This window comes from Macrotis lagotis, chromosome 7, assembly GCF_037893015.1.
Source record: "Macrotis lagotis isolate mMagLag1 chromosome 7, bilby.v1.9.chrom.fasta, whole genome shotgun sequence".
Classification (NCBI taxonomy): Eukaryota; Metazoa; Chordata; class Mammalia; order Peramelemorphia; family Peramelidae; genus Macrotis; species Macrotis lagotis.
In genome coordinates, this window is record NC_133664.1 from 12780620 (window position 1) to 12805448 (window position 24829).

At 43.6% G+C, this 24829-nt stretch overlaps 1 protein-coding gene across 2 annotated transcripts in view; it reads left to right on the top strand.

Moving 5' to 3' along the window:
- Positions 1–24829, top strand: part of DNAH11 (dynein axonemal heavy chain 11) — a 309681-nt gene that overhangs the window by 283647 nt on the left and 1205 nt on the right. For both annotated transcript variants that reach the window (XM_074195450.1, XM_074195451.1), the window contains 7 exons: positions 6659–6850; positions 10810–10929; positions 18409–18651; positions 20657–20839; positions 20924–21039; positions 23059–23171; positions 23253–23393. In XM_074195450.1, the coding sequence (XP_074051551.1) occupies positions 6659–6850; positions 10810–10929; positions 18409–18651; positions 20657–20839; positions 20924–21039; positions 23059–23171; positions 23253–23393 (1108 nt within the window). The remainder of the gene's footprint in view (positions 1–6658; positions 6851–10809; positions 10930–18408; positions 18652–20656; positions 20840–20923; positions 21040–23058; positions 23172–23252; positions 23394–24829) is intronic.

Here is a 24829-nt window from a genome sequence, read left to right on the forward strand (position 1 = left end):
AATACATATTTACACACACATGCACACACTCACACATGCACACTCTGGGCCATTAGAAGTTATTTAGTTTAATGCCCTCACTTTACACATGAGGAAACTGAGTCCAGGGATGTTAGGGGCCTTCCCCAAGATCACAGAGGGACTCAGAGGCAGACATTAGGATTGAGACCAGGCAGACCTCCTGTTTCCTCAGTAAATACTGGCTCTGCAGTCAGAAGACCCGAGTTCAGATCCTGTTTCTGATGCTTGCTACCTGTTTGATTATGGACAAGGCCCTTCATCTCTCTCGGCCTCAGTTTCCTGAATTCCCTTCCATTTCCAGAGCTCAATATTGCAATAAATGAGGCTTGAATTAGTCCATTTCTCTCCATTAAACTTTCTGGTTCTTTTCCCAATCTTCCCCCCAATCAACCTAAAAAACCTTCATAGAGAAGGCTAAGTAAATTTCAGTAGGATTCAGCAATCTTCTAGGTTTTATTTTCTTTAAGAATTAAAGATGAGAGGGGTGGCTAGGTGGTGCAGTGGATAGAGCACCAGCCCTGGAGCCAGGAGGACCTGAGTTCAAATTCAGACTCAGGTACTTAATAATTACCTAGCTGTATGGCCTTGGGCAAGCCACTTAACCCCATTAACTTGCAAAAAACCTATTTAAAAAAAAGATTAAAGAGGAGCATTAGACCTTAGGAGGTAGATGATCATCCCCATTCTTCAGATAAAGAAACTGAGGCTTTAGAGCAGTTGGGTGACTTGTGGATGGTGAAATGACCAGTACAACATTGGACTGGAGACCTTTTCCTCTAATATTAAATCCTTGATGGAAATTTTGAATATAAAGTTTCAGTCTAATCACATAGTAAAACCAAGAACTAACTAAGGTAATTAAATCTACCTTTTATTGTCTTTAAAAACAGGAAACTTAAAAATTCTGATCTTTGCAAAACATATAATACAGGAATGGATGTGGAAAAGGGGATGTAGGGGACAGCTAGGTGGCCCTATGAGTCAGAAGGACCTGAGTTCAAATCCAGTCCTGGACACTTGATAATTACCTAGCTGAGTGACCTTGGGCAAGTCACTTAACCCTACTGCCTTATTTTTGGTCTGATTTGGTGAAGTCCTCAGCATGGTGAATTCCTGGTGTAAAAACTCCCTCCACTAACATGGACTGGCCATTCATCTCTAATTTGTAGTCAGAGTGAGCGCTGAGATACTGAGTCCTAGGGTGCTAGTCCTGAATACTTAGTTCATAGAGAATTATTACTAGGGTACTGAGACATTTAATCTCTTAACCTGGATCCTGTGGAGACTATATGTCAGAGTCAGGTCTCAAACCCAACTCTTTCATTGACCCTATCCTTCTACCTAACTTGAATTTTATCATGAATAAGGAAATACTCTTAAGCACCAAGAGAGATGTCAACAATTTGGGAATTAATCTGGAAAATGGAACCAGAATTTCTTCTTACCAGAGGAGTGAATTCAGCCTTGAGAAAACCCTCCAGTATAGTTCACTAATCTCTGAGTCCCTTGGTAGGGTAGAGTATTGGACTGGCCCATGGGCATGCCAGTCAATCCTTTCTGTCCATCTTTGTATATAGTCCCAGGAGCTATGTGGGTGCTTTAATGGACCCACTTCTTTATCTCAGGGTCAAGTGGGTCATGGACCATCTTCAATATGACTTCCTTTAGGATCGGGCATATTGGCTCCAAGCACTGTAGTGATTCTTTTCTGCTTTTAGATAACCCCAGGAGTCTCCGTTCTTGGGCTCACTTCTGTCACCAGAGTCATATGGGGCTCATGAGAGCCTAACTTTAGAGATAGTTTGGACATTGGAAGCCTTCCGACCCAATTCCTAAATTTTTTAAAAGGAGAAACTGAGGTTCAGGAAAGTTAAAGGATTCACCCAATGTAACAAATAATATTAGCTGGAATTTGAACCCATCCTCTCAGATTTGTGAAGGTGTTAGATCTGAGCAGTGAGGGTTTTTTTAATGAAATATTTGATCAGAAACAACATTAAATATCACTGACAACTAAATTTGAGACATAATTCTTTACATTTAAATGAGTTTATTTCAGTGCCTGGATTATCAATATTTCTTTAGGTTCTTCCTTCTATTTTTGAACAGTTCTATTACCTCGTCTCTTTAAGCAAGCACATCCATTCTGCTTATTTGTTTTGGTAACTCTGCTGAGGCATATTCCTAACAGTGGAATTACTGGAGTCAAGGATATGCTTATTTTGTATTCTCTGCTACACGTGCCTGATTGTTCTTTAGAGAGATTTTGTATCTGCAATTTTACCAGCAATGAATGAATGGACTTATGTCTCTCTTCTCAGGGGGTAGTTGTTTTAAAATTTTTCAAATTTAATTTAATCTGCAGGTTCAATCCAGATGGAAAATATCAGTGTGTCTTCAAATTTCTAGCCAAAATGTTTGGTACATTTAGAAAAATAGCCAGTATCGGTCCCTGCCTTGCTCCTTAGCTTCTCTAACCATTCACAGGCCAGCACTGGAGGCCAAAAGAACACCAAGATACCATCTCTCCTAATGGGGAGCAGGACCCACACTGGAAAGAACCATCTCTTCTAGAAAGTTGCCAACATCCTCTGCCCCTTTCACCCCTGCACCTGTTTCTTCTAAAAGTTGTCAAAAAGGACTAATATTTTGGCTCTTATCATACCCAGATGGCCTAGTTTCCCCCAAAAAGGAGCCTAGATTTTGTCCACAAACTTATGCAGGAAGGAACAGGTAATTGGGCATGCAAAACGGATGGTGGTGAGCACAGGGCACCTTGCCAGCTCCATATTCATGAGACAGGTGAGCTTCAACTCAGTTTCACGGTTCTAGCTTGTATTCCTAGGACGCTTTCAGCTTGGGAATGTGTTTGTTGGTCTCAGGAATGGTGGACAGGCAGTTTTTCCCTATAAAGGTGTGTTCTATACCTTATTTGTTTGGATTTAGGTGAATAAAAGAAAGATGACTACTGCCTGGTGTTTAATCTTGAGAGGGGGCCAGAAAAAACAAAGAAGTTCGGTAGTTCTGATGATATGAGGACAACCAGGTGATGGAGTGAATAGAGCACTGGGCCTGGTTCAGGAAGACCTAAGTTCAAATTCAGTCTTGTTTACTTATTAGCTAGGCAAATCATTTCATCCTGTTTGCCTCAGTTTCCTCATTTGTAAAATGAGCTGGAACAGGAAATGGCAAATTATTATTTCTGCCAAGAAAACCCAAATGGGGTCTCAAAGTGAACAGCTTATATAATCCTGAAAAGTTTACAACACACCTTACATATATTATCTACTTCAAGACTCACATCTGCCCTATGAGGAAGATACTTCAGGTATCCCAATCTTTATTTAATAGATGAGAGAACTGGGGCTTAGAGATCAGGATTCTATGTCCAGTGAGTGTCAGAGGGAAGATTAGAACCCAGATCTTAATGACTCCAGGTCAGTACAATACCCTTGGATAGCATAGTTAGCACTTGTTTCACAATAGTGTAAATCCTCCAGATGTGGAAACTGGGGCTCAGAATAGGCAAGGTTATTCTCCAGGGTCACACAACTGCTACTGAGACTCTTACTCAGGTAGGTTTTGAATTCTCTGTACTTTGGTCTATGGGACACAAGAGGTCAGTAAAATGTCAAATTAATCAGGAAATGTTTAATAAAATGAATAAAAATACAATATAATGCAAATAATGCTAATTTGTACTTTTTCTGACCAACAGGCAGCATTTCTATTTGAGTTGGATGCCATTGGTCTTGTCCATGTTGTGTGCATTCTACTGTTGGTACTCTAGGGATCGAATTCATTCCTTTCTTTTTTTTATTTCAATAATTCATTCCTTGTTTTTACCCCAATGTTTTATTATTTTCAATTACATGTTAAAATTTTAATATAATTTGAAAATTTTAAATTTGTAATTTTCTCCCTTTCTCCACCCTGCCCAATGAGAAGAGAAGTAATTTTATATAGGTTATGCATGATCAATCATACAAAACATATTTCCATATTAATCATGTTGAGTGAAAAAAAAACACAGACCTGAAGAATCCCCCTCCCCCCCAAAAAACTTAAGAAAATAAAGAAAATTGTAAAATAATATGCTTTGATCACCATTCAGACAGCATAAGGGTTTTTTTTTAAATGTGGACAGCATTTTTCATCATGCATCCTTTGAAATTGCCTAAGATCATAATATTGCTGAGAATAGCTATTCATTCACAGTTCATCATCATATAATGTTACTGTTACTGTGTAGAATGTTCTAGTTCTGCTTACTTCACTTTACCTCAGTTTATCTAAGTCTTTTCAGGTTTTTCTGTAATCAGCCTACTCTTCATTTCTCATAGCACAATAATTTCCCATCACAATTTGCTTAGCCATCTCCCAGTTGATGGGAATTCCCTTAATTTCCAACTCTTAACCACCACAAAAAGATTGTCTCTAAATATTTCTGTCCTTTTCCTTTCCTTAAAATCATTTTGGAATACTAAACTAGTAGTGTATTGTTGGGTCAAAGGGTATGCCCAATTTTATAGCCATTTGGGCGTAGTTCGAAACTGCTTTCCAGAATGGTTCCATCCATTCACAACTCCACCAACAATGCATTAGTGTCCTAAGTTTCCCACATTCTTTCCAACATTTATAAATTTCTTTTTCTATCATATTATGACATTTGTGAGGTGTGAGTTGTTTTTAATTTGCATTTCTCTAATCAACATAGTTTAGAGCATTTTTTCATATAGCTATTTGAATATTTCATCTGAAAACTGCCTGTTCATATCCTTAGCCCATTTATCAAATCAGGAATGACTTGTCTTATTGCAAATTTGAATCATTTGGGATTTTTGAGATTATTTAAGAAATGAGGTCTTTAGGAGAGAAACTTGCTACTAAAATTTTTTTCCCTGTTTTTTGCTTTCCTTTCTTTTTCCCCTAGGTTACATTGGTTTTGTTTGTGCAAAATCTATTTAATTTATTATCATTAAAAACATCATTTTACATTCCACAATGCTCTCCATCTCTGTTCATTCCCAAATTCTTCCCTTTTCCATGAATCTCTCCTAATTTGCTTATGCCTTCCTCTTTTTATGTTTAAATACATACCTTACCTTGGGTTGAGATGTAGATCTATCCAAAATTTCTACCAAACTTTTCCAGTTTTCAGCTGCTTTTGACCTAAAAGCTTTATTCTTTGGGTTGATCCAATTTTAGATTACTATGGACATTACTACTGTGTCTTGTGTACCTCTAATCCTCCCCTCTATTTCTTAGCCAGAACTAGGTTATTTTGATAATTATTGCTTTATAATATAGTTTGAGATCTGGTATGGCTGGGCTACCTTGCTTCATTTGTTTGCATTAATTCCCCTGATATTCTTGACCTTTTATTCTTCCAGATGAATGTTATTTTTTTACTTGCTTGTCCTTCCTGCCTCCCTCCAGTAAAATATAAGTTCTTTGGAAACAGACACTGATTTTTGGATCTGTGTCCCCAGCACAGCTCCTTAGCATATGGGAAGCATTTAATAAAGGCTTGGTGATTTGAGTCGACAGAGGCAGATAATTTCTCAAGTCAACTTGAACTACATCCATTCCCTGGCTCACACAGACAAATACCTCCCTCTTTTCTTAAGAACCTTGATTTAGAACGAGAGAGGCCATCTTGTCCAACCTCCTCATTTGGCACATCAAGACCTGAGGCTCAAGAGTCATAGGACCGAGTAGATGCCGTAGTTGAGTTTTCAGTTTGGGTCTCCAACCTTTGCTCCATATCCCATATTTCAAGGTAGACACACTTTTAAAAAATCTTGTCATTGAACTTCTCATCTCTTCCTTTGAGTAGATATCATATTTATAGTCTTAAAATATGCCAAGCCATATACATAAATGAATGCATGCATGTATATATGTATAGGATCCTGACAACATCCCTGGGACAGAGGAGCTACATTTAGCCCCAATTATATTAAATAATAAGGAAACTAAGACTGAGAGAGTTTCAATAACTTGCCCAGGGTCTTTGGAAGGAATACAGTTGGATATGCATTTTGTTTTTTTCTTTTTTTTTTTTTTTTGCTTTTTGCAAGGCAATGGGATTAGGTAACTTGCCCAAGGTCACACAGCTAAGTAATTATTAAGTTTCTGAGGCTGGATTTATACTCAGGTCCTCCTGACTCCAGGACTGATTCTCCAACCACTGTACTATCTAACTACCCCCAGGATATGTATTTCTTTTAGGGAAAATATTATTTTGGTCCCATTTAAGGGTCCATTCTTCACAGACAGATGGACACAGACATACTCATGGGCAAATGTTTAGGGAAAATATTGTCATTGAACTTCTTATCTCTTCCTATGAGTAGATACAATATTTATAATCTTAAAATATGCCAAACCATGTGCATAAATGTATACATGTATGTGTGTAAGTATGGGATCCTGACAACATCCCTGGGACAGAGGATTCCCAATTTGCAGATAAGGAAACTGAGCCTGAGAGAGTTTCAATAACTTGCCCAGCGAGTAAGTATCTGAATTGGAATTTTATCTTGGCTTCACCCCAGCCCAGAAACAAATCCTAGCTGCAAGGTTGAGAAATTCTCAGGTCCCTGCTGCAGCTTTTCCTTTTCTCTTCTGCTAGGACACCCTCGAATCATGCTCCAAGGACCAGGAATTTAAAAGCATCCTCTTCTCCTTGTGCTATTTTCATGCCTGTGTGGCTGGAAGACTGAAGTTTGGACCCCAGGGCTGGAATAGGAGCTACCCTTTCAACCCTGGAGATCTCCACATCTGCGCCAACATCCTCTACAACTACTTAGAGGCTAATGCTACGGTAGGAGGGACTGGTCGATATTCCTTCTGGAGAAGAGGTGGGGAAGGATGAAAAGAGCCAAGGGTGCTCCCTGTCTGTCATTGGGCATCCACCAAACAGATTACTTTTCTTTGAGCTATGGGGGTGGGGAGACCAACCTTATCAAAGGTTCTCCAGGTTCTCCAGTTCTAGAGCCTTACTGCAGAATCTAGGTCAGACCAGTTCCACATAAGCAACTAAACCAAAAAAAAATGTCCTTCATTATGTTAACAAAAACAGTGGTTTACATGTGCATATATGCCAAATTCATTAGGCAGGTAATGAAGCATTTGCACAAATGTAATTACAGACAGCAATCCTGACAGTCCATAACCCTGCATTAATAATCACTCCAATTAGTTCCGATGATGGAAGCAATTTACAGCACGTCACATGCATGAATAATGGTGTATTTCCTGCATGTGTCATTATTATGTATTAACGGGGCCACCTTGCTATGACTTTCTCAGGAACGTTCCCCTTGAGTTGGAGTGGAAGGTAAAAAGATGGTTTCATTTCAAAATGGCGCCACGCTTTCCGGGTCAGGGCAAGGAAGCTTGGCTAAGAAAGTCAGAGCCCTGGATATGGAGGTGACTGACATGTAGAGAAATTCCAGTGCAGGGAGAGCACTTGGCTCTTCCTTGCCTGTTTTCTCGTCTGTGAAATGGGAGTGTTGGACTAGCCCCATGAAAAATGCATTTATTTAGTATGCTTTATGTGCAATAATACACTGTACTGGGTCACAACAACCAGCCCCACCACTCCTCCCAAAGGAAAACAGTCCTGCCCTCAAGGAGCACACATTTTACAGATTTCTGTCAAAATTTAGCTCAAGTTCTACCTTCTGTAGAAGACCTTTTCTGCCCAACCAGATCATCCAGAAATGACCTGATGCCTCTGGTTTTCCTCAAGACTCAACCCAAATCTTACCTCTTAGAAGAGACCTTCTCTAGTCCCTTCCAACCAGATGCTGATCTGGATGGGGTGGCTAGGTGGTGCAGTGGATAGAGCGCCAGCCCTGGAGTCAGGAATATATGAGTTCAAATGTGACCTTAGACACTTAATAATTACCTGACTGTGTGGCCTTGAGCAAGGCACTTAACCCCACTGCCTAGCAAAAAACCTTAAGAGAGAGAGAGAGAGATAGAGAGACAGAGACTACTGTTAGGGCAGCTAGGTGGCCCTGGAGTCAGGAGAGCATAAGTTCAAATCTGGCCTCAGATACTTAAGAATTACCTTTGTGACCTTGGGCAAGTCACTTAACCCCATTGCCTTGAAAATACCAAAGAGATGAGAGAGACAGACAGATAGGCAGACTACCATGAACCAGCCTCTGGCTTAAGTGCTTTTCTAAAATTATTTTATTTTATTTGAACTTCATAGCAACTCTGGGAGGTGGGTGCTACTATATTATCTCCATTGTCAAGTTCAGAAAACTGAGGCTGGCCCAGAATCACACAGCTAGAAAGTATCTGAGGTTGAATTGGAACCCAGCTCTTCTCAGCTCCAAGTCCAACATTCTATGCACTGTGTCATCTATCTCCTTTCTACTTAGTTGTTTAAATATTGTCCCCCAACAGAATGACTCTCCATGGAGAAAATAACTGTTTGTTTTGAGTTTTTGAGTTTGATTTTTGCTTTGTATCTCTAGCATTTAGAAGAAAACCTGACATATTAATAACAACAAGAAGAAATAGCATTTACATAATGTCTTAAGCTTTGCAAGTTACTTCACAAATTTTATCATGTATACAGCTGGTGTTTAGTAGCCACTTGGTGATTAATTGAATGATGTGCACATAAAAGCAAATATAAAATATATATTTAGGTAAATACTAGAGACCCTTTAATGTGCCTCTGTGCACAGAGTCCTGTGAAAAAAATGCCAGCAAAAAACACAGTCCTACAAAGAACAGATCTCTTGTTTATTATCAACATTTGGAGGTCAGACATTAGATCAGAGGATCACAGCTCAAGAGCCCGGAGGGACCTAAGAGCTCACTGGGTCTATTCTCTCCTTTTGCATATAAGAAAACCAAGGTCTGACCAAAAGTTGTGTTTGAGAGGAGGTCAATAGATTTGCAGATCACAGGAAATCAGGAGAGACAGTTTACACAATGGATGACAGATTCCAAAAGACTTTGAAAGACTAAAACATAAGATGAAATCCAATAGAAATAAATGTAAAGTCGTATACCAGGGTCCAAAAAGTCAGTCTTATGATGATGGATTAGATGACAGTTTGTCAGGATAAAAAACAAAGCATCAATTTTAGAGACTGGCTGTCTCCCCAAGGATAATCAGGGAGGCCCTCAGATGACCACATATACAGTGAGAGCCAGGTTTCCAACCTAGTCACAATATCATAGACAATGTGACTTAAAATACATCCTAGGAATGAAAACTGAGATGAGGAAGACTTTATTTGCCATTCAAATTAGAAAAAAAGTGATTCCCTTGGGAGGCTGCAGCACATGAGGAAGATTCATTCATTAGGCTGCTCCCTTTTTTTATTTACATTCTTCTCTGGCCAGAACTTAGTAACTGCATGATCCTGGACAAATCACCTCACCCTGCTTGCCTCTGTTTCCTCATCTGTAAAATGATCTGGAGAAAAACAATGGCAAACTAGTCTGTTTGCCAAGAGAACCTACAAAAAATCAAACACAACTAAAAACTACTAAGTGGAGCAAGCCAGCTTAAGAGGAAGCTGCCTTTGAGGTCGGTGGATTCGAGTCGGTGGCAGCTTGCAGCGCACATGCCAGAAGCCAGTAGTCGTAAAGCTTCTGCCCGTTCAGCTCCATCACGTCATGTACCAAAGGAAGGCTATAATTAAATTTTTACTTGAGCAGCTGGGAGGCCTCCACTGGCCCCAAGGGTAGAAAGACTCCTGTCTGGTAAAGCTTCAAGGCAAACTGGCATGTTTTGCAAACCCAAGGGAAGCCAAAGGGTAGAGGAGAAAGCCTTCAAATCCCGCTAAGCCAAATAGAGAGGGAATGCTGTGATTTTTTGAATAAAACATAGTCCAGTCATTAATGGCAGCCTCTGGGGAAGGCATCGTATGGGGAAGTCTGCAGTGAGGGGATCAACACTGATTACCCCCTCAGACAGCTGAAGGAGGACTCATCCAAAGCCAGGCTAGGTTCATGGATTCCCTGCTTCTTCCCTTATAGAACTCCAATGAGAAGTGTGAATGATTCTGGTCTCTTTGGTCAGAATCAGGCCTAGGCTGACCACTGACCTCTTGGTCAGAGAAAAGCCTTTTCAGAAACCAAATCCTTTTTGGAGAGAAGCAGTAAAAACATCGGGGATTTTGTGAGCTTGGTAAGTCATCCAGTCTCAAGTTGGCAGGATCTTAGAAGACAGTTCATCTTGTGGAGGAAGAAACTGAGGTTGAAGAAGAGGGGAGTGGGCACCCATGGTGAAGGAGGAATTATGCATCAGAGGGGAGATTTGAGTCCAGGTCTTCTGACACCAGAGCCAATGTTAACCCTACAGTGCCTCAGTGACTCCCTTGACACACTTGAAAGTGGAGATTCCCTCCATCAGAAGCATCTTGCAAGAGCCCTATAATAGTAAGGCCTATAATAAAGACTCAGAGAGAAAGGTCAGGGGACTTAGCCATGGTCACAGAGCTAAAAAAGAATCAGGTGCAGACTCTGATCTCCAGTTGTTCTGCCTGAGGCAGACCACTGCCCCACACCACCTGTTCAACTACCAGACCCTCAGGTTCCGAGTATGTGCCTTACATATTCCTACTTCTTCTGTCTTTAAGTCAAGGTTACTTTGAAATCATTTTCCATGCAGCTCCCCTGTTTGTGTTGGGCAGGTCTCCAAACCTTCATTCTCTCAGGACATAACATACTTCCCCATCGTGGGATCTTATCTCAAGGCCCATGGCCTTGCCTGGGACTCACCTTTGCCTTCTGTGCTTGCCCCAGGTCCCATGGGAAGACCTACGTTATCTCTTTGGGGAGATCATGTATGGGGGCCACATCACAGATGACTGGGATCGCAAGCTCTGTCGGGGCTATTTAGAAGAATTCATAAACCCCTCCATGGTAAGGCTCCCTTAAGATTTCACATTGACCTTGAGTTATAAATGGCACCAGAATGGATGTGGTTTTCTTCACTTTTTTTCTACCCTCAAGTTACTAGTCATTTCTCCACTCTTGATTTATCATGGAAATGCCTGCATTGAAAGGTTGTAGCCCTGTTCCTCTGTAGAAGATAAGCTCCTTAAGGTCAGGTTTGCTTTTCTCAGTTTTTGTTTTGTCTTTTCCTTTATTCTCTTGCTTTTCTCCCCAGTGCTGGCATATTGGTTCCTAGTTGTGGAAAACACCCTCCACGTGTCCAAGCTTAATTGTTTGTAGATTTTGAGCAGTTTGCACAGCAAATATATATCCAAGGCAGGACTCGATTGTTTTTGGAGACAAGGTCTCCCCATCTTACCCAGGATTCATTGTAGCCAGCACTCACTGATAGAAGTTTTGCCCTGAGAAGGTATATCCCATTCTGCCATGGGCTGGCTGGGAGCCCCACTTTGTATGGACGCTGGATCTGTTTGGGAGTGGGGTGAGGAGGAGGAGAGGAAGAAGGATTTATTACACACTGTGCTTTACAGTTGGCTCATTTGATCCACCAACAATCCTGGGAGGGAGGTGGTGGTGTTATCCTCATTGAACAGCGAGTGATTCAAGTGGTATCTGAGGTTAGATTTGAACTCAGTTCCCTGACTGTGAGGCCAGATCGCTGAGCACTAAGACACGTTGTTTTTTTGCCTTGTATCAGCTTGACTTGGAACTGGGGGGATAGTTCTTTGTATGATGGTTTCTCTTCTAGACCAAAGGGCCCGGAAACCAAGTCATGGATTTTTGGAAAGGAAGGAGTATTCCATTCTCTCTGTCTCTCTCATAAAATTCTTCATGGTCATTTCTGGGTCTGGGCAGGTGAGCCTTCTGGGAGACCCAAAGTTAGGTCTGTGCTCTTTGCCTCCAAGCTTCTCTTCACAGCCCCTGCCCTTCAGGTTGGACAGCTGCTTGAACCTTGTACCCCCAGCTCCAATGCAGCTCCTCTGGGAAGATCGCCACGATTCTCCCAGGCGGGGAACAATCCACCCTTGCAGTTGGCACAAAATCTTTTGTTTTATCTAATGAGCCTATTATGTAAAAATATGTGTATTTGTATTTCTATTTGGTCCCCCCCATGAAATAAGATCTATGAGAATCATTGAATTGTGATGAAGAGACTTCCAAAACCTTCTGTAGAATTCATACCCATGTATGAAGGGCTAGAGGCTCAGGGGGCAAGGAGGAAGAGCATGTCACCTTCCCTGGGCATAGCTCTCTTTATCAGGAAGTTTTACTTGACTTTATAACTAAACTGCCATTTTACTGCTCCCCTACACACACCCCTGTGACATCCCCAGGACAAGTTGGGTCCCTCCTCCCTATGACAACCCTTCCAAGGGAGTGACCATACTTTGAACAATGCTATACCTCTGCCAAGCCCTGGAAGGGCTTCCTACAATTTAGGAACAATTTGATAAATCAATTCAACATTTAGCATTCTCCAGGTTTTAATTGCATTAAAAGTAGTTGCACCCTGGGGCAGCTAGGTGGTGCAGTGAGTATAGCACTAGCTATATTGACTGAGCTGTGTGACCTTGAGCAAGTCACTTAACTCCATTGCCTCTCAAAACCAAAAACAAGTAGCTGCACCATTTTTACCGTTTGAGCCAAACTAAGTTTCCCTAAGTTTCCCTAAAATGTTCTACTAGAAATGCATGTCGTCATTCTAACTTCCACTCCCCCTCAAGTCACACTCAAGAACAACAAATCAATCCCAAGGATAGTTTAAGCCCCTACTATGTGCTGGCCTTGAGAACACAAGACAGAAGTACCACCTGCCCCCAAGGCACTTCCAGTCGACTGAAGGAACATCATCGGAGATAATACGATATTTAAATATTCAATAACTATCTGAAAATTTAAAATATATGAAAATAGTTTCATGGTCTCATTTCAAAATAGTGAGCTATGTGTGTATGTGTATGACACATACAAAGAGTCCACTGCTTTTGGAATGAAACCATTTTCAACTCTCTATAATACGCACACGCACACACACACACACATACACACATATATATTTATATTTTTTCTTCAGTAGAATTGATGGCGCTAAATAGCACTTAGAAGGGGCTATACAGAAAAGCTATTGTCTTCCTTCCTGATGGCTGTCACAGGCCGGCCCCCGGCCCCTAGTCTTTTAGTCTTTCCTCACTCCTAATGAACAGGATTGTACATGTCAGAAAGCCACTTTCAATGTAACTCGATTGGAAATCACTCTTAGGAAGGGGCCTGGGAGCAGGTTACCATGGAGACGAGAAGGATAAACAGGGCTGTGTGTCTGACCTCCAGCAAGGCTGATTTCTCCAAATGATGGTGGAGGTCAGAGGGGCCCCGGGAGAAGCTCACACGACTGTTTTGTCCTCCTCTCTGGCCTGTGATAAGTAGGGAATTACTGCTGCCAAACGAGGTGGTCCATTAACCTTTGCATGCCTCTTCACTGGCACCCCAGTGATTGCCAGTGCTGTGGTGAGGATGGAGCCCAAGGGGCATCACTGGAGTGGGGATGCCCTTTAGAAATGGAAGGGCCCAACCTTCCAGATAGATCCCAAGAAGGGTCCCTCCAAACCGGCCACGATCCCCAGGCTGGAACCGTAGATGCTGTCAGAGCATCGCTTCACTTGCCAGGGATCACCACCACAGCTACTGCCCTGGGGGCTGAGCTTTGTCGACCATTTTTAGACACGCGGAGGTGTCATTAGGACAGGATGACCACCTATGGGGGTTTCATTTCCTCAGCGTCTGGCCCACTGGTTTGTAACTGTGATTTCATTGGGGTGGAGTCTCCACAGGCCAGTGTCCCATGCCCAGATAATGTGTCTCTGTCTGAGGTGAGGATGGGGCTGGCTTTGACCCCCAGCTTCCTCATGAGGCTTCAGGCTACTATTCCCAAACCAGGCCGGATACCTCCTCTTTCCTTTTGCCTTGAAACCTGGACATTGCCCCAAGACCCAAAGTTCTGATAGGTGAGATCTGATTGGACCAGGCTTCTGTGTTGCTTTCCAGGGATTTCAAAACATTCATATCCCTCATGTTCCTCAAGGTACCGACTTCCCAATTAGAACAAAGTAAGCTGTATGAAGGCAAGCCTTCACTTTGAGAGGTTAGTACAGAGCCTAACCTGAGAAGACACCTGATAAATCCCCGTTCATTCATCGTATCCCCAGTTTGAAAGAGGCAGCCATTCACTGAATGCCAACATTACTGTGCCAAGCCTTGGGGACCAAAGAAAGGCAAGAGATGGTCCCTGACCTCAGGGAACTTACAGTCTAAGACAGCTGGTGTAGCAGAGAGACCCTGGACATGCTATCTCACCAAATAATGGCCTTTGCAGGGAAAGCTTGAGGGAATGCCTTATATTCACGAGATCCCAAGTCCATCTTAAAAAAGGGAGAGAGAAAAAAACCCAAATGACCAACACCCTAGGGGCCTTGCCTACAATGGGTGGGCAGGTCAAAAGAGCTGGTGGATGGATTGAAATGAATGAAATGAAAACTCTGAGCTGCCTATAGCTCTGATCTGGTGTATGAGCTTTAAATCCCCTCCATCCCCTCCTCCCCCCTTAACTTATTTGATCTTGACTCTTGCCCAACATTAACTTTGCATGTTTTATCAGAATAGGCATTGCTCTGGGAGAGCTGAGCCCTAAGCTCCTTCCTCTCTATAATCTGCTGATCCTCAGGGAGCTTGGAGGCGAAAGGCAGGCATCAACACAAGTTCACAAGGAACTAATCACATTGTTAACATGCTGAGTACTCAGGAAAGGCTCAACCAGAATGACAAAAATAAAATAAAACCTTAGGTTTTGAGGGATAAGAATTTGGATTAATTTTCTTACAAGGAGAAGGAAGGATTTGGAGACCCTCCCCCCCACCTATGGACCTCAGCTCATCCTCCTTCCCTGCACAAGTCCGAGACTCCCAAAATAGCCCCTCTCTACTGTATGTTTCAAGCCCCCTCCTTATCTGCCTGCTTGCTATGAGGAAGGGGTGCTGGCTTCTTCTTCCTTGGGCTTATGCCAGTGGGTATTCCTTTGGCAGCCTCTGAGGTCCCTTCAACCCTCATATTCTCTAAAACTGATTTTTGCCTCCTCTAATGGATGGAAAATTCTCTGAGGGAAGGAACAATGGTTTAGGCTTCTTTCTGACCTCTAGAAAGTCAAAGACAAAAGGCAGAATCATAACTGGCATTTCCAGAGAGCTTGAATGTTTGTACATCCATTCTCTCATTTGAGTCCCAAGTATCTTTGGGTTTGATTAATCCCATTTTATAGATGAGAACACTGAGGTTGTCCAGGCTCACACTGTGGATAAGTAGCAAAAGGTGGGACCTTCCTAAATCCAATCTCAAAGCTCTACCCTCTACGTCAGATAGGTTTCCCCTAATCCCTGTGAGTAGGGACAATTAAGTGGATGGAGCACCAGCCCAGGGGTCAGACTCGACTCAGATGTACTAGCTGCATGACCTTGGGCAAGTCACTACACCCTGACTGCCTCCCATCCGGTCGTCCTGACACATATCTGGCCACTGGACCTAGATGGCTCTGGAGGAGAAGGTGAGGCTGGTGACTTGGCACAGCCCCCCTCACTCGGGTCCAATTTACTTGCTTATCGTGGCTTCTCCTCTCCAACATCATGGACAAACATCATCATCATCCCCTAATCCCTGTGTATAATCATGGACAATGGACTGCCCACTTTCCTCATCTGTAACAAGAAGGGACAGTAGAAGGTAATCTCCTTGGAGGTAGGAAATGTTTGGGTTTCATGGTTTATATCCAATGTTCAGCATAGGACTTAAGAAGTGGTTGATGCACTGAATCCTAAGAAACTTGTTTTCACTAATAGGATACATTTGTAATTAGTTTTTATTAATTTTGCTTATAAAAAAGTGCTTAGAAAGGTCAGTTTCATATTTCAAGCTTTATAGACTGTGACCTTTTTAGCACAATTTAATATTATGACATAAGACGAATTGATTTTCTTAGGAAAGTCAAACCTATGAAACTTCAAATAATTATAAATTCTAATGGGTGGAGTTTGAATTAAGGGCAATTTAGGGGCCTTTGATAATTATCCAACCTTTTGAGTTAAGAATTCCCCGTTAATAACTTCTTGAAATTAATATCATCATGCTTAATAAGCTTTCTAAATGAAACAAAATCATGTAGATTTGAGTCTCCCACAGTTTATATTGAAACTAGATCTTTGCGTATTTAATTTGGAAATTATCTGATAGAGCACTCCGAAATTGAGAATTCAATCTTCGATTTTGTTACTTATTTTATAGCATATATTACAAACTTAGCAGCATTGAGAGTGATGTTTAAACTTATCTTTTGTTTTTTGGGGGGTTTTTCCCTTAAAACTTCAACTGTTATTGCTTTAAAAGTCTGGTGGGATTTCAAATTTTAACTTTTCTTAAACTAGTCTTTCTGTGTGAAGCTCTGGGTCTCCCTCTCTCCCAATTCCCACTGGACTCAGGTTGACTACCCAGAGGTCACCACTCCTCCAAAATGAAAAGGAATGCAGAAGATGTGCAAATGATTTTTTCTACTACTTTGGCTGAAGAGTCCCTATCTAAGTGTGTTCCCCCAGTATCATTAACTAGATACCATTTAGGTAAATGGGTGATTGCTCAGGGTCACCCAGCTAGTGGAATCTCCCAAGTCCAATATATCAATCAACCAGTTAACATCAAATAGCTTTTACAAAGGGTATTTATTTTTCTAAAAAGGTGTAGCAAGGACAAAGTAATAACATCACCCTAAAGCAGGGACATAGCCCCCCCCCAGACACCCACATGGTCCAGAGAAAGTAGAATCAAACTTAAGGAATTACTCCAGGCCCCTAAAACATGGGGAGGGGATTCTGCTTTTCCTATATGGGGATTGCTTTTCTGTCTTCGTGGAGTCCATCTAGAGGTCACTGCTGAGTGTGGGAGAGCCAACTTGTAGGACACGATGTCTCAGTTGCAGGGTCGATTCCCTTTTAGACTGAGTGGTCAAGTGGTGACTTGGGAACAGTTATTCATGAGATTCAGCTACTGGAGGGACCTTTGTCGGCCTCTGACCTGTTAGAGCTCACAAGGCCATACCCTGGTCCTTTCATCTCTGATCCTCATTCATCACAAATCAGGAAAGAACAGCCACAACAAGACAAAGGAGAGGGATGCCCTCAAGGCCACGTGATGCCCACGTGGGGAATGCTGGTTCCCCTGGGCAATGGGCAGAGGGCCTCATCATTTCTTCTTCTTACTGAAAGTCTCCAGAGAAGAGTTTGTCCATCCATTCAGCCCTTTTCTATGTTCGAGCTCAAGTCAATTTTTTAAAAAGTCTCATTCCCAAGAAATAGGCTAACAGGAGTCAACCTGAGGGGAGCCAGAAGCAGGGGGGGGAAGGTGCCCGTCCTTCACCCATTGCTGGAAGCAGGCTCTGCCACTGTGCCTGCCCTAGGGACTGGGCTCTCAGAAGCATCTGCTGCCCCCATGGCCAGAGCACTGGACCTGGCATCAGGAAGAGCTGAATGTGGATCTAACCTCGCCTACTGACAAGTCTCTCCCTCCCTCATCTCATCGGTAAAATGCAGATAATGGGAGCTCCCACTTCCCAGAGTTGTGGTGAGGATAAAAGGAAATAAATGCTAACTACAAATATCCCTATCGGAATTAAATGAAGTATGTTGGGCACTTTGCAACTCCAAGTGCCACATCCACGTGAATTACTAATATTTGATTTCTATTTAATTTAAAATTTTCTTATTTTAAATTGGTAAGGATCCCCCCCCAAGCTTGTTCCTTCCATCCTGTTGCTATGTTCCTATGATTATTATCATTGACTGAGGGGTTTTATCTAATCATAGAGGTAAAGAGGGAGGAGCCACTGAAGTTTGAGGAGCTGAAGGCGACAGGGTCAGATCTGGGCTTTAGAAAGCTGCTCTGGAAGGGAAAGACTTGAGGTGGGGAAATAAAAATCGGAGATGATAGGAACAAAGACTCGTTCGGACCTAGCAATTGGTTGTTATTCCTATTGTTAACAATAATTAATACTAACAGTAATGACTGGCATTTCTGGTTTGGTTTTTTGATATAATTATTATCCATCTCGTTCTCGCAACAGCCCTGGGAGATGGGGGCTATATTATGCGTATTTGCTTAATTTACAGTGACTTGCTCAGGGTCACCTGGCTAGTGAGTGTCTGAAGCAGGATTCAGACTGGGATCTCTCAAGTCTGGGTCCCATGCCTCTACTGTGCTACCTGGATTGGATGTATCAAAGGAGTGAGAGCCTGGGCTCATTACCCCTCTCCCCCCCACGCCAGCCCCCAGGCAGGAATCAGATTGGACTAGGGAAGGAGGGAGGGCCAAGACTACTTGAGATTGGAATAACCCCCTTTCCTCCCGTGGTTGAAGTTCGAAGGGGAGCTCCTGCTGGCCCCGGGTTTCCCAGCTCCGCTCACTCTGGACTACATGGGCTATCACCAGTACATAGAAGAAATGCTTCCTCCCGAAAGCCCGGTCCTCTACGGCCTCCATCCCAACGCCGAAATTGGGTTCCTGACCGTTACATCCAACACCCTCTTCAGAGTCCTGTTGGAGATGCAGCCCCGGAATCTTCTGGCCAATGAAGAGCTGGTCCAATCCATGGAGGAGAAGGTACAGCTTGTCTTGACCCTACTGGCCGGCCTTACCCTGCCTCCTTCAGCCTGGCTTTGGGAGACAGAAACCTCCAATGTAATTTGTCCTACTCTTGAGGAGGACCTGGTAAATTTTAATGGATTCATCTTCCCCTAACCAAATTACTGCCCTGTCTAACCAATGGGCTATCATCTGGGGGACCAACTACAGGGATGGGGCAGTAAATAAAGTGACCTTGGAGTCAGGAAGGCATGAGTTCAAATCCTGCATCAGATGTTTACTTTTTGTATGCCCAGGCAAATAACAGCTCCATCTCAATTTCCTTCAGATGAGGATAGCAGTTCCTTGTTACGAGAATCAATCATTTTTAAGCTGTTATTTAAATTTGAATTTATGATCATTTTTGCAGGGTTTTACAAATCTTAAACTCTTAGTCGATCATTTATTATTATTAGTATTATTATTTATTGGAAAGAGCTTCGCGTGCCAGATTATTGTTGCTAACTCAGTGTTCAGTTCTTATGGGCAAAACCCTCGTCCCTCTCCTTAGTAGAAGCCTTACTAAATCACACCAAATGGTGGGTAGCCATCTGAAAAAGGAAGCAATGGTCACAACAGAGGTCCAGGGTTCGAATCCCACTTCTATCCGTGAGGGTTTTCGCCTGATCCTTCTCTTTTCTGGGCCTCAGATTACTCATTTGTAAAATGAAGTGGCTGGGACCTCTTGGGCCCTTTCCAATTCCAGATCTCGAAGTCTGTGACCCTCTGAAGCCTAGTTCAATCCATCCTCAAACAGAAATCCAATCCCTAGCTCAGAGCGTCCAGCCTTCTTTGCTGGGAAGTTTTTCCCAAATACTAAGCTGAAATTGGCCTAAATAAAACTTCTGCTCTTTGTTAACTTGGTTATTATCATTATTATTATTATTATTATGGTTGTCCTTCATTTTTGAAGGAGACCATGACATCAGGGAGGTGATGCCATGACAAGCACATTAGATTTGAGTGAGGGGAGCTGTGCTGAGTCCCCAGCCTCCCCTTCTCCTCCAGAGCCATCTGGGTTCAGTGGCCAGATAGGAATTAGGATGACTAGAGATGGCCCTGGATGTGAGGCAAATAGGGGTTAAATGACTTGCCCAGGGTCACACAGCTGGATTCAAACTCACATCCTCCTGACTCCAAAGCCAGTGCTCTCTCCACTGCACCACCTAGCTGCCTCTAACTTGGTTATATAGGACTAAATACATTATTAGTCAAACAGGTAACTAGGGCAGAAAGCACCAGGTCCTAAGACAACCCTGGATAAGTCACTGAACCAGTGGCTAAAACCTCTCCAGTATTGCTGCCAAGAAAACCCCACATGGTTCATGGAGGGTTGGACATGACTGAAACCACCAAAGAAGTAGGTAAATAATTATTAATAATGAATAATTATTAACAAGTAGGTAAATGCACAGCATGTTTAGGAAACTGCTCCTCAGCATCTTCCTGATCTCTCATAGAGTGAGATTGTCTGAAGGGGAAATGGGGAGAATGGCTCACGGCCCCTCTGGATGGCTGAGGACATGCTAACCTTGTCACCATCGTTGTCTTCCAGCCTTCAGATGTTACGGCCCGGGCTTTGGTAGGGTGAGTGCCCAGGGCTTTGCCCACAACTGAACATTGAGGTAGGGAGGATGAAAGGCTTAAACAGGCCACTAAGGAGAAGTACTGTTCATAATGGTTTATTGGAAAGTCCCCCAAAGTGAGCCAGTTTCCTCAAGACCCAGGCGTGCCAGGCCCACCATTTTCTGATGAGAAACTCCACAGGAGATCACAGAAATAACCAAAGGTGAGGTTCAACTAGAATTTCCCAAACCATTGGATGACTGACGACCTCTATGGGGAAAGGCCTTCCTAGGAAGTATCAAAGGGAAGATTTGAACCCAGACTTTCCTACCTCAGCACCCATCACTCACTAACCCCGACATGGCCTCAAACTTGGCAAAGATCAGTGCTCAGGAACTCTTCATGTTTCTGATTTAAGGTAAAGAACATTCTGGACGACATCTTGGAGAAGCTTCCTGAAGAGTTTGACATGGGGGAGATCATGCACAAAACCCCCCTGCGTAGCCCCTATATCCTCGTGTGTTTCCAAGAGTGTGAGCGGATGAACCTGCTCCTAAGAGAGATCCGCGGGTCACTGCAGCAGCTGGACCTCGGTCTAAAGGTAGGTGGAAAGGACCCGGTCAGGGTGGGCCTGGCCATCTCCGGCCCCCTCACCAGGCTACTGCCCTCTCTCCCTCCACCACAGGGTGAGCTTGTGCTGTCACCTGACATGGAAGCCCAACAGACCGCACTGAATTATGACACCGTGCCGGACACCTGGCTCCGGCTGGCCTATCCCTCCACCTACGGTCTGGCCCAGTGGTAAGTGACTGGGGGTCTGCCAATGTTGCCCACTGAACTTGGAATCCCCTTCCTGTCCGTTGAGAATTACAGAAATGCTAACCAAAGCCTTCCTTTTTGGACATGACCAATGGGGGAGTTTGTTTTGTAGGGCTTTGTGGATGTGTTGTGTTGTTTTTTGTTTGTAAAAGACAATTCAGTTGTCAATGGGGAAGGAAGAGATAGTCAATGCTTATTAAAACAATTTTAAAGAATAAAACAAATAGGATACACTGGTGGATTAAATTTGAGAGGGAAGTGTTGAACCACCATGATGGCTTCCCTTTGGGTCCAGCTTAGTCTAATCTGCATGACTGACCAAAGCAAGAGATGCTTGGACATTCTGATGTCTCTCTTCTGAACCCCCCCAGCCTGGATCTGTCCATGTGGACTTTGGAGGCCACCTCATCCAACCCTCTCTTAAGATGAGGAAACAGGACTTACCCAAAGCTACCCAGGGAGTTTAATGGCAGAGGGAGGAATTGAACTCAGATCTTCTCATTCCTTATCTAAGTTTCCTTCTACTGATGTGACACCTTGAGCACAGTGTCAGGAACTGAGTTTGAATCTAGTCGCCTGCCTTGGTGGGGTCACCTTGGGTGACTGCTTTCCTGTCCTGGGTTTCTTCAGTTATAAAATGAGGGCAGAGGGGCAAGTTTTGATCTCCAAGACCCTAAAGCCCAACCCTAACCCCTGGAATTGTAGCCCCTTTGACCAAGAGCTTTTCTGTCTTGCAGGTTGGTCCAATTTTTCTAAAGGCCATAATACCTTGTGATCCTTCCATGGGGATGTTAATTCCTCACATTTATACTATTTTTACGTCCATCATTGGGAGCTCCTTGGGCCTCATGTCAGATTGAGTGGCTGCTGCCTTCCCCTCTTTTTATATTCTATGATCTCACCACCTCCCAGTGATGAGAGTACTGAAGATTTTATCCCCCATTTACAGATGGGGAAACTGAGGTTCAGAGGCAGTGAATTCAAACCCTGGTCTGCCTCTAACAAGACTGTATTCACCTTTCATAGCCTGTTTGTTCCACTGTAAAATGGGGATAGCAACATTTCTAACACTCAGGGAAGGAGATCTCTTTAGTGACCCCATTAGTTTTGATGACTTCTATTTTTGTCCATTGAGGCTTATCTACAAGTAGTCAGGTATGGAAAGTGTGTCCTAAAAGTCTTGGTGCAGCTCTAAAAAGTCTACAATTCAAGTTCCTTTTTCTTCTTTTAAGCTATTAAAGCGTTCAACTGAGCCAGACTTTGGGGACACCCTCCCCTTGTAAACTGGAACAGGCTGAAGCAGAAATGGGTATATAAAAGGGTCAGGTCCTGGGGTCATAGGGGTACTTTAAGAGGCCTCTGTGGGGGTCTAGTCAACCCTGGCTTTTTTAACTGAAGAGGAAACTCAGACCTGGCAAGATGCAGGCTGACCCCAAGGTCCCACCTAAGAACCCAAAAGCCACCAAGTTGACCTGCCCAAAGTCCCAGGAAAAGTAAACACCATAGATGCCCATCAACCTTAGCAAAGAACTTTGACCCTAATTACTAGTTTAACAATTTTTTAAAATAAAAGGTTGTGATCTTGGAAATGTGGTGGGAATACTATAGCCACACTTGGGAGGCAAACTCACCGAGTAAGCCAAAGGTGTGTTCATCAGGATAAGGTTATATTTGGTGATGGACTTTGTCATCTGTCATCAGCCTCATGCCAATTCACTCATATTTTGTCTTTTTATTGAACCCAAATCTCAGTACTTCTACCCACTTGTGACAGGATGGGCTGATCAGGGTCCATGCTGTGTCTTGGGGGTCAATAAGACAATTTGGGAGATTTCTACAATTCCAGATTCCTGGAATTACAGACAGGGTCTCAGGAGGAACTAGCAGCCTTTATTCCCAATGGGTTAGTTAACCTTAAGGCCCAGGTCAGCAGGAATCTCCCCCTCTTCTCCAGCTCCCCAGGGGAGGCTCCTTGACCTTTCTCCTCTTCTCTCTCCCCAGGTTCAACGACCTCCTCTTGAGATGCCGAGAGCTGGACACCTGGACTCAAGACCTGGTCCTGCCGGCCGTAGTGTGGCTCTCAGGCTTCTTTAACCCCCAGTCCTTCCTGACAGGTAGGGGCCTCAGGCTTTCCCGGTTCCTCCCTCCCAGATTCCTGAGATCTTTCTCACCCACTGCGTTTTCCTCTCTGGTAGCTGTCATGCAAAGCATGGCTCGGAAGAACGAGTGGCCTTTGGATAAGATGTGTCTGACCGTTGACGTGACCAAAAAGGCCAAAGAGGATTATGGCCACCCCCCGAGGGAAGGCGCCTACATCCACGGGCTCTTCTTGGAAGGTAAGAGCCTCACTAGCAGTGCTCAACAGCAGGTGCCAGAGGGGCCTCTCAGGCCACCTCCCCACTTTCAGATGAGTTAACTGAGGCCTGTAGAAAGCAAGTGACTTACATCTCCAAGATGGCTTAGTGCTAAAACCTGAATTTGAACACAAATCCTGACCCTGGCAATCTTTCCACTACACCCCTTGGTCTCCAGAGTGGACTGCATGTGGACCCTGGCCCATCTACCCTTAAATCTGCCTAGGGTCTATAACCAAGGAGGGCCAACTACTCCATCCATCCCTTGATGAGAAGCCTGAGAATCAGGGAGACCCCTACCCACTGTTGGCTTTGAGGACAATGAAGTCACAGGCCAAGACCCCAAAATCTAATGCACCTGTGATGATTCCATCCTTCCTCTAAGCAGCAACCTAGAGGAAAGTCCTCAGCCTGAGGGGAGGGAAATTGGGTAATGAAATAGTAACCTGTTTCAGAATGAGGTTTTCCTTAGGAATTTTCTGTATTTTACGTCTTTAGAGGCTTTATTCTGGAAAGGCCCAGGGTTAAGAATCTGACTCTGAGCCAGAAGAAAGCAGAGGATTAGAAATTTAGCATTTTACGGTAGAGATCCTCCAGGCCCCAGGGCCAGTGACCTGACCATCTCCCCTCTCCCCAAGCTGGTTTGGGGGGGGGGGAGGTTTCTTTAGGGTCACTTTACAGGTAGGAGGATGGAGAGCTTAGGGTTCTGGCTGCAGGTCCGCCCAGGGAGACCAGCCCTGGGGCATCTCTCATCTGGAGGTTTTCCAGGCCAGGGTAGGACAGCTTTCTCAGGGATCCCAGCTTATTCTCTGGCCCAAGGCCACCCCCTGGTGGACGGAGATGGCATCAGACCTGAGAAGCAGCAGATTGGAATCCTGGCCCCTGATGGACAGGTATCAAGTCAAGAATTTCTGGGGAATATCACCTGGTGCCTCAGTTTCCTCACCTGTGAGTCAAAAGGCTAGACAAGGCGAACATTCTAGAAAGGGTGTGGAGACAGGAGTTGAGTGACCAAGGTCTCCTAAGAAAGCCATTCCAGACCTGGGGAGAAGGAAACAAATCTAGAGAGCCCCTCACTTCTCTCTCTCCAGGGTCTAGCAGGAATACCAGATTTGGAGTGACAACCTCCAGCTTCAAATCCTGCCTCTGTAAACATTTATTTTCACTCGTCCTCCCTCCCAAAGAGAATTCTCCGTAAGCACCACAGAAATTGGAATTATGTCTCACCTCTGGAATCTCCATCTTCTTGGAGACAAGGGGGTGGGCCTTCTTCAACCTCCCAAATATCTTCTCTTTCGTTGAATAGAAACTATCAGAACTGGAAGGTATTAGGCCAATTCCTTTACTTTTCAGATGAGAAAACTGATGTTCAAGGAAGAGAGGGTCATACCACTGGCCAATGAAGAGTGGAAACTCTT